The 15877-nt window shown below is 34.3% G+C and overlaps 2 protein-coding genes across 8 annotated transcripts; one reads left to right on the top strand and one right to left on the bottom strand.

Moving 5' to 3' along the window:
• LOC107629289 (protein argonaute 5) lies at window positions 2726–8502 on the top strand. 6 transcript variants are annotated; one of them, XM_021117743.1, is made up of 23 exons: window positions 2727–3057; window positions 3094–3385; window positions 3533–3762; window positions 3898–4056; window positions 4147–4280; window positions 4376–4500; window positions 4748–4851; window positions 4957–5095; window positions 5168–5284; window positions 5358–5465; window positions 5550–5621; window positions 5810–5932; window positions 6028–6178; window positions 6254–6375; window positions 6465–6602; window positions 6694–6836; window positions 6918–6980; window positions 7073–7136; window positions 7290–7425; window positions 7579–7652; window positions 7753–7847; window positions 7945–7976; window positions 8077–8502. In XM_021117743.1, the coding sequence occupies exons 1-23, from the start codon at window positions 2957–2959 to the stop codon at window positions 8238–8240; spliced, it is 2886 nt and encodes a 961-aa protein (XP_020973402.1). In that variant the 5' UTR covers window positions 2727–2956; the 3' UTR covers window positions 8241–8502. The 6 variants fall into 6 exon arrangements, with proteins under 6 accessions (XP_020973403.1, XP_020973402.1, XP_020973400.1 ...); XM_021117741.1 differs by having other exon boundaries at window positions 2727–3385; XM_021117742.1 differs by having other exon boundaries at window positions 2728–3385; window positions 3901–4056.
• Window positions 8908–13004, bottom strand: LOC107629290 (aspartic proteinase-like protein 2). Of its 2 annotated transcripts, XM_016332044.2 has the most exons (10): window positions 12499–13004; window positions 12147–12276; window positions 11776–12026; window positions 11435–11662; window positions 10893–11055; window positions 10726–10799; window positions 10519–10615; window positions 10076–10142; window positions 9695–9766; window positions 8908–9563 (listed from the first exon to the last, which is right to left on the bottom strand). In XM_016332044.2, exons 1-10 carry the CDS (start codon window positions 12729–12731, stop codon window positions 9406–9408), a joined length of 1473 nt encoding a protein of 490 aa, XP_016187530.1. In that variant the 5' UTR covers window positions 12732–13004; the 3' UTR covers window positions 8908–9405. The 2 variants fall into 2 exon arrangements, with proteins under 2 accessions (XP_016187530.1, XP_020973404.1); XM_021117745.1 differs by lacking the exon at window positions 12499–13004 and having other exon boundaries at window positions 11776–12039; window positions 12147–12253.

Here is a 15877-nt window from a genome sequence, read left to right as displayed (position 1 = left end):
ATTTAAAAATAAATATAAAATTAATTAAGATAATAAATACTTTAACCAATATAATATACATTATGTATTTCAGGGTATTGGAAAAGCTTATCAGACAGTCTTATTGTTGTTGTCACTGTTAATGTTATTAATATATCAACCTTAACTTCTTTACTATGAAAGAGCAATTTTAGTTATTTGCTATGTATTAATATTGTTATGCTTATGCATAATATATATAATTGCATTGGAGCTAAAATTATAAGCATTATTACTGCGAGGTCTCAATGCTTTGACATATTTCAAGCAGAACAAAGTGACCCACAATGGCTGGTCAATCAGAGACAAATTGAAGTCAATATAATTACAAGTGGGATTGTTCAGCATCAAATTGATCGATTAGTAAGTTAATAAATAAATTAAAAACCCATAATAATAATAATAACAAGAGTATTTTCATAAATATATGTAAGGTGAAAAACTCAGGTGAAGTCGACTTCACATGAAGTTGATACCTTAGAGCCGTTAGATGAAAATTTAGTCAAATCAGTCAGATCATCTAACGACTCTCAGGTATAACTTTACGTGAAGTCGACTGCACCTGAATTTCCACCTATATGTAATTATGTGTTATGTTCCATTGACTTGTATCAACATAACGTGTAGTAGTGATATCCAAGTAAAGACGAATTTCATGACAACAACCAAAGCAAGTTCCCAAGCATAAATTAGTATTTGTGCAAATTATTATTCAATCGGATCAATGACATATTTAATTCATACCAAAACAAACAAAAAAATGAAGCATATTCTGAAATCCCAACTCCCAAACCGTTCTAAGACCATGCAGACACCCCACATGTTCAGCCATAAACGCGCTGCAATGACCCATATTGGCTTCTAGGCACTAGCTATAGAGAATGTACCATCAGATGAGAGATTCCTTACATCCCATAAAATATTCCATCCCTGATCCCTTAGCTCCTATGATTTCAATGATTTCCTGTTGAAAGTGTTCTTGTAAGAATTGAATATCCCATTCCCCCCTGTCAGTTAGAGCCATATTAAGATCCTCCTCCATGTTACTAGAGGTTTTATGTATTAGGCTTGGTTCATTCCTAATCCATGATCTTCATAACTTCGTAACAGATAATTCACACATCTTATGGGTTGTGACTCGTGACGCAAGATTACGTTACAATGATGACTTCACAAATCACCACCTTTTTCTATGCCACGTAACCAGTTGATCCATAAGCAGTAAGTAGCGTGTGGAAATATAAAAATGGAATTTTAAATCGCATAAAGTAATATAAAGAGGACAACAAATTGAAACAGAAAGTGAAATTTGAATGACTTTCATATTAAACATATTATAATGGGATCGAGTAACGCTATATACATAATTTTGTGTGTTTTGTGTTAAAAATAATTGATAAAAAATGAAAACATAAAACAATTGTCTTTTATAGAAAAAAATATGTGCATAAAAATTTGTGTAAATATTATTTTTCAAAGTGATCCTGTACCTAATGATTGTATCATTTTAAAAATGTTTTTCATCTGTCTTAAAATATTTATCTCTATTCACAAAAGAAAGGTCCTTAATTAAAATGTATTATACTCAGAAGTAATGAATATATACCTTCCCTCTCCAAACAGGATTTATCATATACTTAAAATCTTAAAAAGAATAATGATCAAAAGAACGTCTATTGAGTATTGACGTTCAAGTTTGGCTTTTCTTTTGAGCTTCCATGAAAAAGCAATGCAATTAAGGAGTTGCCATGTAAGCACTAAGCAGCCTCTCTATCTCTCTCTCTTCGAAGCTTCCAAAATCAAACTTCAAATGCCAATGCCTTCTTAATGAAGTTGTCAACTATACGGACGCGCATGGGAATTTGTTTCTTTTCTTCAACTCCATCCATAGGCCCCCTTTTTTTATTTGCTAAAAAAAATATTATTTCCAAGAAAATAAAATATTTAATTACAATCATGCACAGAACATTTTTACAATCATAGAATATTTAATTATAAAATATTTGCTAATAAGTGTTGTAACACTTAAGAAAAGTAATATCGTAGTTTTTACAATCATGCACAGAGCATTTTTGTGTTAAGAAAACAAATGCAAATATTTAATGGAATCTATAAAATTATCAATTTTCGGGTTCATCAACCTTATAATCTTAGAGCAGTAATGGCTTAAATTGTATAATCTCCCCGTACTCAATTAAGAGGTTGTGGGTTCGAGTCTCCTATCTTTGGTAAAAAAAAAAAAACCTTATAATCTTAGAAGAAGTTGACCCGTGTTTTTCGTTTCAATTTTGTATGGAAATATGGAATCCATATAAATTGGTGGAGCTGGAGCTCAGGGGCCGCAGTGTTGTGTTTTAACTGTCAAGTGTAAACTATTGAGGAATTTGAAATAATCAGAAATAAATGTCCTTGATTTTCCTCATCCATTTACCTCACGCGCTTCTCACTCCACCCTTCGTTTATTATTCAGCTTGCTCCACACGCCATTCACTTCTCAGGGAGCGTGCACGTTCTTCGCCACCACCGTTAGGTGACATTCCCCTCAACATATATAATAATAATAATACCAACACGCATAACCAAATTTAAATATAATAATAATTATTGCTATCAATGTCGAATTATATACTAATTAGTAACTTTGATTTCTGATTTTCGGTTTATTGATTTTATTCGACTGTATCATTATCAATACGGAAAAGAGAGGGAGGGAAAATAAAAAGAAAATAAAATAAGAGCAGGAGCCGAAAAGCTTTCCAATTTCGCCACTACACCACTCGTCCCTGTTTCTTCCGTTTCGTACGGTTTAGTGTGACTCTTCTGTCACCAAAACCGTGCGCTCTATAAAAACACACAATCGTCACTACTAACCACTCGCCACCTACACTCTCTATCTCTATAACCGCTTCCACTTCCTTCATTTCCTTCTTCTCCGACAATGTCCCACCGTAACAAACCTTCTCCACCTGATTCCGCCGCCGGAAGAGGCCGCGGCCGTGGTCGTGGACCTGGTCCGGCGCAATCCGTTCCTGCTGTTCGTCCGTCAGCTCCGAAAACGTCATACGCTCCTCCTGATCCGTCAGTGCCATTTGCACCTACTGCTGCGCCCGCACCGGTGATCGGTTCATCCACCTCGATTCCTCCTCTCGCTGCTGTTGCTTCTGCTTCCGCGTCGAGCTCGACGGCGCCAGAGGCGGTGACTGCCGGCGTTGAGAAGCTCGCATTGCAGCCGGCGGCGCCACTGTCGTCGTCGAAGGCACTGCGGATTCCGAGACGGCCAGGTTTTGGAACACTCGGAAAGAAGATTCAGGTTCGCGCGAACCACTTCCTGGTTCAAGTTGCTGATCGTGATCTCCACCACTACGACGTGAGTAAAATCTTCTCAAAGTTCTCTTCCATTTTTCTCTTTTCTGAATCTCTTTACTCTTTCTCACTCTGTTTGCCTGCGTTGAATTTTGAAATTAATGTAATGTGTCATGAATTAACATGCGTAAAATTAATTTGGTTTCTTCAGGTTGCTATCACTCCTGAGGTAACTGCTAAGAGCATTAGAAGAATTCTGGTGAACCTACTGGTGACGAAGTATCTTAAGACGAACCTCGGGAATCGCATTCCAGCTTTTGACGGTAATAAGAACCTCTACACTGCTGGACGGCTACCGTTTGAGTCGCAGGACTTCGTCATCAAGCTTTCCGATGATGATCGCAAAGGTTCTTCTGCTGCTTCTGCTTCTGGTTCGGCCAGGTTTGTGTGTGCTTAGAAAACTTTGTTGACTATATATTTCAGCTCATTTCATCCTTCTAGAGAATGTATGTTATGAAATTGCTAAATAGTTATTTGTTTTTGTGTGTTTTTTTTTCACATTTTATTTTTATGGAGCAGCAAAAAACGCGAAAGGGAGTTTAAAATTACGATCCGATTTGCTGCGAAGGTGGAACTTCAGAATCTTATCCAGTTCCTTAGATGCCAGCAACGGGAAACTCCACAAGATACCATACAAGCTCTTGATGTTGCCTTGCGTGCGTTGCCATCCGAAAAGTGGGTTTCACTCTATCTTTGGTGTTGCATTCCCATTTTTGTAGCTCAAAATAGGTTCTATAGTGATGTGTTTTTTGGTTCTGTATTTAGGTATAATATTTCGGGGAGATCGTTTTTTTCGCCATTGCTGGGGCAACAAGGGTTGCTTGGTGGTGGGATAGAATACTGGAGGGGTTATTATCAAAGTCTTCGCCCCACTCAGATGGGACTTTCGCTTAATATTGGTTTTGCTTCTTATTTCCCGTTTTAGTAGTTTGTTTACATGCTGTTCTTGGTCTTGTTGATGCTAAGTGCATTAAATAACTTACTGTGACAACTGACTATCCTTATTCTGCAGACGTGTCAGCAAGGTCCTACTATGAACCAATTCTTGTTACTGACTTCGTTGGGAAACACTTCAATCTTGATTTGTCTAGGCGTCTGTCTGACCAAGATCGTGTTAAGGTATTTCATTATTGGACTTTTTCTGTTGTAATCATCTTGAGTTTGCAAAATTCCCTTGGGAGACAGATACACATGATGAAAGTTTGTTTCCTAAATGGCATTTTAAATGAATTTGGTTTTCTATAGACTATAGAGTACTATAACTTGAGTATGTGAAAATAGACAGGAGGGAAACTGAAACAAACCATTTGTTGTTCTTTCACTGTGTGAACTGTCTCTTATATCTGTTATTTGCCTGGGAATTTAGATTAAGAAAGCTTTAAGAGGGATCAAGGTAGAAGTTCGCAACAATGAGAATATTAGAGGCTACAAGGTTACTGGAGTCTCAAAGGAGCCCTTATATGAGTTAACGTAAGCAGTTTTTCATTATGACTCAATTTGTACCATTATCTTTGTTGACTTTCGCCATTAAATGTAATGACTGACTATTGGTCTCTGTACTTTATTGCTTCTTAGGTTTACTCTTGATGATAATGCAACAAAAAAATCAGTTGTTCAATACTTTCATGAGAAATATGGTATTCAATTGAGATATCTGAATCTTCCTGCTATCCAAGCCGGAAGTGATGCAAAACCTGCCTATTTGCCTATGGAGGTTTATCTCTTAACTAATACTCTTGTTTAGACTTCATTTCTGCTTACCTTTTTTTTTTAAATTTTACTGTAGGTTTGTTGGATTGCTTCTGGACAGAGGTACACCAAGAGATTAACTGAGACCCAGGTAACTGCACTTCTGAAGGCAAATTGTCAGCGTCCTCAAGAAAGGGAAAACTACATCAAACAGGTAGCTTTGTATTGTATTGCATCATTGTTATGTGATGGTGTGTACAAATATTCAACATTTTGTTACCTATCAGATTGCTAGGCAGAACAATTTTAACAATGACAAATACGCTCGGGAATTTGGGATTAGTGTAGCGGCGGATCTGCCATTGGTTGATGCTCGAGTTTTGCAACCTCCAATGGTATATGCATTCCTACTTGAGAATAGAGATAGTTTTGTAGCTTTTCTTCCTCTTTATTAACTGATGTTTTTACCTTTCTTGCAGCTGAAATATCATGACAGTGGAAAAGAAAAAATGGTTAACCCACAGATGGGTGCATGGAATATGATTAATAAGGTTAGCACATGAATATGAAAAGTTTCATTTTAATGGGTGTTTTGTACTTAGTATAATGGCTGATTTGCAATTTTAACATAATTACTTTGCCAACTATTTTAATAAAGTTGAATATTATTTTACTTTACAATATTGTTATTTCTTTTATATTTTCTTATTTAATTTTCTTATATTTTGATATTTTATAGAAAATGTATGGTGGTGGGACAGTGCAACATTGGACTTGTATCAATTTTTCTAGAAGAGTGAACAGAGATTTGCCATCTCAGTTTTGTGATGAATTGATCAGCATGTGTGTTAGTAAGGGAATGGTATGATATACTTTAGCTACTTGCATGATTATTTTGCACGATTTACGAGCATCTTGAACATAACAACATTGTTTTATCAATTTTTATTTGGACAGATTTTCAAGAGAGAGCCTCTAATTCCTATAATTTCAGCTCAATCCAATGCAATAGAGAGAGCTCTTGCTGAACTTCATGATAAGTGTAAGAAGACGGGGAAGAACCTTGACCTTTTGATAATAATTTTACCCGACTCAAAGGGGTCTTATGGTAAGTTCTGTGTACCCCAAATCAAAATCCAAGTTATAAGATTTGTTTCTTCATTGTTTACTGGTTTCCTTGTAGGAACAATAAAGCGGAAATGTGAAACAGAACTAGGAATAGTGTCTCAGTGCTGTCTACCAAATCATGCTTATCAGATGAAGAAGCAGTATCTTGAAAATGTTTCTCTCAAGATAAATGTCAAGGTAACCTGAAAAATGTAGAGCTCTGTATTGTTTCTATAAATTTTTTGTATTGCTTCAAAATTATAAATTTGCGATTGTTGATTGTTCAGGTTGGTGGAAAAAACCTGGTGTTACATGATGCAGATCTCCGTAACATTCCCTTTTTATCTGATATGCCAACTTTAATCTTAGGAGCTGATGTAACACATCCACAACCAGGGGAAGACTCAGCTCCCTCTATTGCTGCAGTAAGCAACTTGTCTCTCTCTCTCTCTCTGTCTCTCCCTTACTGAAGTTTTATACTGGAGCTTTTTTTCCTACTGTGTATTATTTTTGTAGGTTGTGGGATCCATAGATTGGCCTCTGGTCACACAGTACAGAGCAATTGTTTCTGCCCAGATGCACCGTCAAGAAATCATTCAGGATCTTTATAAAACTACTGTGGTTCCGAATAAGGGAATTGTGCCTGGTGGAATGATCAGGTAAGTGTGATTATAAACGTGCAATTCCATTTCCACTTTTGAGGGAAACTTGATTGATAGTCTCATTTAATTTTTTCATAGGGAGCTGCTCATGGCCTTTTACAAAAAAACAAATCGGAAGCCTGACAGGATTATATTCTACAGGTTGGATTCTGTCTCAACAAAACATGTAATATAATTCAATGATCATTTTTTTAAAAACGTTTGATTGATTATATCAATTCTTGCATTGGCAGAGATGGAGTCAGTGAGGGACAGTTCAGTCAAGTTTTGCTTCATGAGATGGATGCAATAAGACAGGTGTGGCTTGCTAAAGAAATTTTTTGGTGCAATAACCTTGTGCCTTTTAGATGGAAAAAATAGAAAGAACTTCCCAAGTGACTAGTATTCTTTTACTTGTATTTTTCAAAATACACATGTTGAATGTGTGTAACAATTTTTGTTATTCCCCAGGCTTGCGCCTCCTTGCAGGCAGGTTATCAGCCCCGAGTTACATTTGTCGTCGTTCAGAAACGACATCACACTCGCTTCTTCCCTGCTGATCACAGAAGACGGGATCAAACTGACAAAAGTGGAAATATACTGCCAGGTTTCACATTTTCACCAAAAGAACTTTGTCATTTGATTATTTTGTACCAAATTGGGTTCATATCCTTCGACATGATCTCCATGTGTTACATTGGATTTCTATACGCCCTGCATTGTACTAAGAGTATTATTTTTATGTATAATCCTATAAAAGGTACTGTTGTGGACACCAAAATTTGCCACCCTTGGGAGCACGATTTTTACCTCAACAGCCATGCTGGAATTCAAGTAATAATCACTTTTGTGCTTGACTCAGCTATTGGTTATTATTCAATTACGCATTTCATTTATTACAATTTTATTTAATCATTGAAAAATTATGACTCAGGGAACCAGTCGACCTACTCATTATCATATGCTGTTTGATGAAAACGACTTCACTGCTGATGGATTCCAGACTTTGACTAATAACTTATGTTACACGTAATTTTCCTCACTCAAATATCTTTCCTATAGTCGATTTGTTTGGTTTGTATATCCGTTTATTCTTATACCGTTGTTATTATTATAATACATTCAGGTATGCCAGGTGCACTCGTTCAGTATCAATAGGTTAGATCCTCTCTATTTGCTATGTATCTCTAATCCTTTGATTATTCTTATACCGTCATCATCATCATTTTAATAAAAACAAATTGATTATTGTTTGCAGTTCCTCCTGCATATTATGCGCACTTAGCTGCTTTTCGAGCTCGCTACTACATCGAAGGTGAAATGTCAGAAGGGGATTCTGCGAGTAGGGGCGGCGGCGGTAGAGTGATGTTAGACTTGCCTGCAGTGAAGGACAATGTCAAGGAAGTCATGTTTTATTGCTGAAATGCGCCTCTAGTTGATTTATCAGTTTTCAGGCAACTAAGTTAAGCTACTCTTAAAGTACGAAAGAAATGGATTTTATTACGTGTTTTTGGGTTATAGAACTGCATGGATTTAGGATTATATTAAGAACTCATTATGGGAATAAAAGTTTAGTAGAAGATCACATATAATTGGAAACGATTGCTTTCTTCCCCAATGCACGTATAATTTATGGTTACACCAAGCTAAGTTATTAAACAATTATGTCACAGGTAACAAATTATATGTTCGTTGTTATTATAAGCTGTATAATATTTAATCTTTTTATACAAATTACACTCAATAGGTTACTCTTGTTCCAGTGAACTTGAAAATCAGCAATGCCGTTTTAATACACCACCATTTTCGTAAAGTTGAATCATATGTTGTACTATAGAGGAACTAGGATCGCTAATGTGGTGCTGCACATGCCCTCAATCAATAACAATGTCAAAGCAGTAATATTTTAATTGTCAAGAAACTATAGGATATAATTACCATGCAGATATTTTTGTATATTGAACATAAAATATTTTGAGATATACTCTAGCATGTCGCTAAGCCATTTTCAACAATCATTTTATGCTGACTAATAAAAAATAACAATAAATAAATAAAATGAGAGTGATGCAAAATGCAGCAACCGAAAAAATGTACCAAATATGTGCATATAGCTTTTTGTAAGTTGTAACTACAACTCAATATTAACCACCTGTGAATTTACAATGTTACCCCCAAAGAAGAATAAAAAGAACCCCGAGGAACAATTTGATTCCACAGGGCTCTAAATAAAGAGCTGTGACATAACGAAGCAGGCACCTGAAGCTAAAAAATCAAGCCTATTGCACAAGTGACAACCCAAATAATGATGTGTGAGAAACTAAGGATAGATCTTCTAATTTGGAAAGCTTTACATGATTTAATCATGTGTAGATTTTCACTATGAATTAGAATTTTCAGTGGAATCAAAATTTTAACCACCTTCCTAATCAACGGTGAGAATCTACACGACTAAATTACGTGAAATTTTCACTATGCATTCCCTAATATGTGATCTTGCCGATTGCCACATCTTAGGGCATACATATACAAGGCCAAAAAGAAAAGAAAAAAAAGAAAAGAAGATATTAGTTACAATTTTCAAATGCTACAAAACTAGAAGGTATAAGAAGAAAGCCATGACTCCAATGTGTATCAACTTGTGAGGTCCATCTTGTAAAGAAGTGCTTCCACTTAGCTCTCCTGCATTCACAAATTCACTTCTTCCTCCCCCCGTTGATGCAGTGACGTTAACGGACAATGAACCTATAGAATTTTTAAATACAATCATATATTGGCTTCAAAACTAGCATCCCATGCTCTTTTTTTTTTTTTTAAACATTCAATTATATAACGCCACATCAATAAAGTGTCTGAGTAGTGTAGCTGTAACTTACAGTCATAGTTAGTCCACCCAATGCGCTGATGAGCAAGATCATAGATAAAAATTTTATCTTTTAATACAAGGTCTGTAAGAAAAGAATGCAGTGTTATCAGGGTCTTAGCATTGAAGAGAAGAAATAACAAGGATCACTAAGATAAACAACTATTTATGAAGAAGAGTAATGTTTTTTAACTGATATTCTGGCATGTTGTGTGTAGAAACATATTCATAATTTGATTATGCATAGTTTGTGGGTAAGAAAAGCTTATCAATATGGCACATTTTCATTCTAAATAAAGCTTTTTAAAGATTCAATTAAATATGCTATCAACATATCACCAAATAACACAGCATTATTGTAGGACTTAAGAAAGATTCTAAACTATCATTATACCTCCTAGAATTGTTATGCCTTCACCTGGGATTTTTTGAAAGCCAATACACCACACTGCTCCATCAACCTGTACACATAAGATACATCATTATGAGGAATAAGCATGAAGGTAGTTAATGCCTTAAACCATGTCTATGTTTCACTGTGATGATGCTCTGGAATGAGTATTAAGACTTTCCCCTACGATAAAAGTCGATTTGATGGTGGTGGTGGTGGAATTAAAAGAGATGTTTTTCTTTCCCCCACAAGAAGTTATTCTATTTAAGAAGTTTTCATGGAAATTGAATTATAAAGTAGCAGGCACATGACACATCTTTATAAAGAGTGGCAAACAAGTGGAAGGAAAGAAAAGAATCAGACTGATTGATGATGAATCCTCATCAATTGTCAAATATAATTCACACCAACTATGAAAAAGATGTCTTTGCAAAACAAGTTCTTACAATAGGATTCTGTTGTATGAGGTAGTCCTGTGGTCTTAGAACCAAAGATGCACCACCGGCAAAATTCAGACTTACTTGAGGAAATGTGTCGGAAACACTGAAAAATTAGAGAAAGAGAGTGTCAAGATCCTTGAATTTTCAGCATCCAATCAGGAGAAAAAGATTGTAATTAAAAAAAAACCACCATAAAATATCTGCAAACATAACCTGCTGGATATTAAGAAGCACGGACTTCCCTTGGAAAGAACAGTGCGTACAGATGGTGGAACTGCAGCTACAATCTGCATGAACAACGTTGTCATTTACACAGAGTTTCGAAGCAATATCGACCATTGACAAATTGGACAAAAAGAAATTATCCCATTGAAACTCACCGCATTGACAAATGGGTTGTAAGCCTCTTCGGCAAGGTATGCCAAAGTTGTTCCAGAATCTATAATGGTACCTCTGTTGCTTGATGTAGCAAAAACTGTAGGATCAATTGGCAATGGTTGACCATTGACAGAGATGCTCTGCAGATTTAAATTGTAATGAGGCCTGAAAATTTTTCCAAGTAAGCAATTAGTCTAATTTCTTTTCTCAAAGAAGATTCCTTCTAGAGATCATTTCAATTGTTTTAGCAGTGATATTCTTAAAATACGGAATTCTAATTGAACTTCTGTATGATATTTAAGGATGCATATTATCGATTGAGTTTAAGCTTCATATGAGGAAGAATTTCAATCTTCAAGTCAAATTCATAACCTAAATGATAAAGATTGTACTAAAATTTCATTAAAGCCATCAATCTATGCTCCATTTATCGAAGAATTCATACAATCAACAGCATTTATATAGTACTTAACATACACCAAAAAAGCAAGTGATATAAAGAAACCAAAAAATCAAGCATTTTAATACCAATGAAAGAACTTACTGTGATGGAACAAGTGGACTATAAATTATGTTTGGTTCCACAATATCTCCGAGTACCAATATCCCCCCACCACTATTATCACCCTTCAGGCAATGCGAGAACACTCTGGGGGCTATTCCTTGCGAGGAGAGCTGGGAGATGACAGACATTTCCTGCTGCCCAAATCCAAATATTCCATCGATCGCTCTATCAGACTTAGTCAACTCCCCGGTCTGTAGATTGCTACAACTGCTCCATACCACAACATACAAAGTAATTATTTCCTTGTTTAAACTAATAAACACTGGGGGATAAATTAGGGAATGCTGCTTTCAACTATTCAGAGGCTTGTGATTTCTCACCCGAAAACTATAGGCGTTGAAGAATTTGCTGTCACGGATCCCTCAAAAATACTTGCAAAATGCATCAAGTCTGATACATAATAGCCTGAAGTCCCACTACCATCTCCATACTGGAATGTGTAAGTGCATTGGTTGCTCTGAGTAGAACAGCTTGTATCCGAGGACTCCTCTCCACTCCTACACCTTTGGTCCAAACAAGAGATCAATGAGGATGTTGATGAACTCCCCGGGTCGAAATAATTGAGCTGAATCTGCAACAAAATTCTACCAACAATGATAACATTGACAAGTCCTAGCATTATATTGGACCTACTGTAACATTTATATTGGCATTGAGCTTAATCTTTCAAATGAGTCAAAACTGAACTTACTTGAAGGCCACTTGTCTCAGGGCAACCATTGCAGGAACCACAACTAACCCAAAGAACATCACTGCCAGTGTCAATCTGCACATGAAACTCCCTTGGAGGAGAACCCAACCTCACCTTTGTATAGTAAAGCCTACAACAACCCAAATTTTGATTGAACAAGCTATAAATAAAACAATTCACTCTGCTACCATTACAAAAAGAAAAATTGAGAACTGATAATAACAAAAAGAACTAAACAAAAAGCTTTAATTTTGCATTTTAAATTAAAAGAATCTTCTTTGACAAAGACCGATGAGAGTAACTGAGTAACAGAAGAATGAAGCAAATTTGGAAGTGAAATTGGAGAAATTACCCGACTTGGGATGGATCGAAGGTGCCCCTAACAGGGAAATCGACAACATAGGTAGTTGTTGTTTGCTGCAACAGCCTTCGATGTCTGACAGAGTCCCATGCTTTGAGCTGGCTCAACTCCACTCCATGGTTGGTCGGAAAAGCTCGCTCGAGCGGGAGAGTCACCGGAGAAGGCCACACCGCCGGAGCTAGAAGAAGCAGCAGTACGGCGGAGAAGAGAAGTGCGGCAGGCATGAGTGTCGGTTGTTGGCGAAAGAATAAGAATAAGAGAGGGGAAAAAGCAAAAGTGGGCGAGAGAGAGAGAGAGAGAGAGAGGCTAGAATATAAGAACAAAGAGTAAAAGAGAACAAAGGTTAAGGTTATCGTTAAGGAGGTGGTTGTTATTTTTGGTTGGATTCATGATCGTAATTTTTGGAGATACAGAAACAGAGAGAGAGAGAGAGAGGATTCGAAATTGCAAAGTCCAAGTTGGAAGTTGGCAACTGCCAGTTCCAAAACAGACTCATCAATTGGATTACGTATAATGCCTGCTTTTTATATTACACTCTGTCACAATTAAAATACTCCTTTTTTTTTTTTAAATAAAATAAGTCATGCTTAGTATTATATTAGCACTTCATTTGGCAATTCGAATCATGTGATTTGTGAAGCAAAATTTCATGACCAAAGAACTCGCATGGTTTGAGTTGTGTACTCTGAGTTTTTTCAATTTTTAACAGGTCTGATTTGTGTACTCTGAATTTTTTTTAACTTTTTTAACACAAATTGGAGAGTCCGATTTGTGTACTCCTACAATTTTAAAAAACACCAAAAATTACTATATTAAAATATATCACTTATTTTACTTTCATATCAAAATTTTTTTGCCTTCATCTACAATGTTGGATGTACATTACAAATCAACAAATATTAAAAAATATTACATGCACAAAAAATTAGTATATATATTAATTAATTTAATAATGCATGAAAGATAAAATAAAAAAAATAAAAATAAAAATAAAAATCATATATATTTAGGTACAGAAATACTAATATTCGTCCTATAAATGATAAACTCATGCTTAATGATTAAGTCATCTTAATTTTGGACACAAATCTCTAGGTAAATACTACTCCACTTTCTTTTTGGTTTTTACTAAACTTGTAACTCACTCAAATGATTGGTTTTGAACTTTGCCAGAGACAGAAGTAGAACAACTGTGCAACCACAATAATTTTCTGCATGAAAATTATATTTTTCTTTTCAAAGTTATTAAAAAAAGTTATAAGTTATGAAATTGAAACAATGAAATTCGTCCGCCAAGATGAGAGACAAATTCTATAGTGCTTATAATTTTGGTGTCGAATAAATTTTTTTTCAAAAAAAATAAATTATTTTTTTTTTATAAAATTAAATAAAAATTTTAAAAACACCTACTATTTTAATTTATTTTAATTTTGTTCCAAAAAATTTTGATTTATATCAAATATATTTTTTATAGATAAATTTTAAAAAAGTTTAGGATTAATCTAACAATAATGCATAATATATAACTATGACTAATTTGCTTATATTAAAGGTTATTTTTGTAAAATTGTTATTGAATTGGTCTTAATTTTTTTTAAAAATTAGCGGTTAAAAATATATTTGATGCAAATTAAAGTTTTTTAAAACAAAATAAAATTTATGAGTATTTTTAAAGTTTTTAACAATTTTATAGACAAAAAATATACATAAAAAAACGTTTACTTACAATCATAATACTTAAAATATTATTTTAGCTTATAAGCTAATTTTTAGTTTAAAATTATCAATTTTGATTATAAAAATTTATTTAACAAAAAAAAAATGCCCCAATTTATACAGACTTAAACATACATAGGATTTTCAACATAAAAAATACGACATAACCAAAAAAAAAGTTCAAAAGTAAGAGAAATATTCTTTATTTGTTTCCTTTATTTTAAACTAGTAAATTATTGGATCAAACGGATAATCCATCTTCCTTTAAAAAAATGGGTGCCACACTTGGGTGAAAAATATCATTAATCTTATATAGAATCTTGCTAACAATGGTTCTGTTTATTTTCTATTGGTGAGTAGAATACTAGTATAGGAAAAACACTATAACTCAACCTTTACTTTATTTTCTCACAACTTTATTTTTNCTCTCACATCCTCCAGGTGGTGAGCCAAACATCTGTAATCCAAAAGTTTGAAAGTAACAACAGAATCTGTCATCCAATCAATTACTTGATATAACATCAACACTTTGATAATAAGAGGGGTCAAATATGTATGTAGGTCACAAATACTTTCTTTCAGGAAAATAAATAAACAAAATAAAAAATTCTTTCATATAGTATTTTCCCCTCAAAATGAAGTTGCAATAATATAAATATTTTCTTAGAATATATGATGAGAACTACTTAAAATATATCTTTTGCGTGATAAAACTAGCTATATAACCAAAAAGCTATAATTATAATTAAGAATTTTAAATAATTACTTAATCTATCACACATCATATAAATACATAAAAATTTAAAAAGTCATAAGAAAGGGAGGGATTGGAAAAGTATTTTGATCTTTTGCTATATGTTCAATTTTATATCACTTTTAATAAATGAAGGTCCAATCCCAACTATCTAAAATTTTAAAATTGACATTAGGTTGTCGGTTTTTATAAGGAAAATGCCTTCCACATCCTCTGTCCACCATATTCATCTTTTGTGCTGCAATGTGGAGGATAATTATATTTTATATAAAGCCGAAAATAGCCAAAGTTCCTATATCCCTATTTAATGGAGTAGCAGTAGTTGTCTAATGATTATTTGTTTTTTGTTTGTCTTATTTCTCCTTACAAATATATTGCTTTTGTTAACATATATCATTTATTGATATTTGGTCAGACTTGTTTACAATAAGACAAACTAAATTGATAAAAGAATATAATGCAAATCTAAGACTATATCAATAAAATCTTATACCATTCTAAACAACAATAATAAGCACATACAAGACCAAAAACAAATCTCCATGCTTCATTCACATTTTGATAACCACAAAACATATTTTGAGCTCATCACACTGATCATATATCTTAGATGCGATATAAGACCCACTATTTATTTATTTAATTTTTAAGTAGTAATAAAAAAAATGCATGTGCATGCATGGGAAGTGAACAGAAGAAGAGAGAGGGCATGGATTTGCAATAGTGAGGTGAAAGGCATTGCCATTATTGTTTATTTATTATGCAGATGCTGTGTCAGAAAGTTAGGAAGCTGCGTGCGGAGAAGAGAAACCGTGGAGGACAAGTACTTAGTACGGTTCTGTTCTTTCTCAATGGACAATGGACAATGCCCACGCCAGATATTTATTTTTTTAGAAAACA

The sequence above is a fragment of the Arachis ipaensis genome, chromosome B03, assembly GCF_000816755.2.
Source record: "Arachis ipaensis cultivar K30076 chromosome B03, Araip1.1, whole genome shotgun sequence".
Taxonomy (NCBI): Eukaryota; Viridiplantae; Streptophyta; class Magnoliopsida; order Fabales; family Fabaceae; genus Arachis; species Arachis ipaensis.
This window is presented reverse-complemented; position numbering and strand designations above follow the sequence as displayed.

What these genes read in the sequence shown, in the direction of transcription:
- LOC107629289 (XM_021117741.1), top strand. Translation starts at nt 2,957, where the DNA reads ATGTCCCACCGTAACAAACCTTCTCCACCTGATTCCGCCGCCGGAAGA. An exon ending in CTCTCAAGATAAATGTCAAG is followed by an intron (nt 6,376 to 6,464) that starts GTAACCTGAAAA and finishes TTGATTGTTCAG; the next exon opens with GTTGGTGGAAAAAACCTGGT. An exon ending in GACAGGATTATATTCTACAG is followed by an intron (nt 6,981 to 7,072) that starts GTTGGATTCTGT and finishes TTGCATTGGCAG; the next exon opens with AGATGGAGTCAGTGAGGGAC.
- LOC107629290 (XM_016332044.2), bottom strand. Translation starts at nt 12,731, where the DNA reads ATGCCTGCCGCACTTCTCTTCTCCGCCGTACTGCTGCTTCTTCTAGCT. An exon ending in AGTCCACTTGTTCCATCACA is followed by an intron (nt 11,056 to 11,434) that starts GTAAGTTCTTTC and finishes AAAAATTTTCAG; the next exon opens with GCCTCATTACAATTTAAATC. An exon ending in TGCTTCTTAATATCCAGCAG is followed by an intron (nt 10,616 to 10,725) that starts GTTATGTTTGCA and finishes CTAATTTTTCAG; the next exon opens with TGTTTCCGACACATTTCCTC.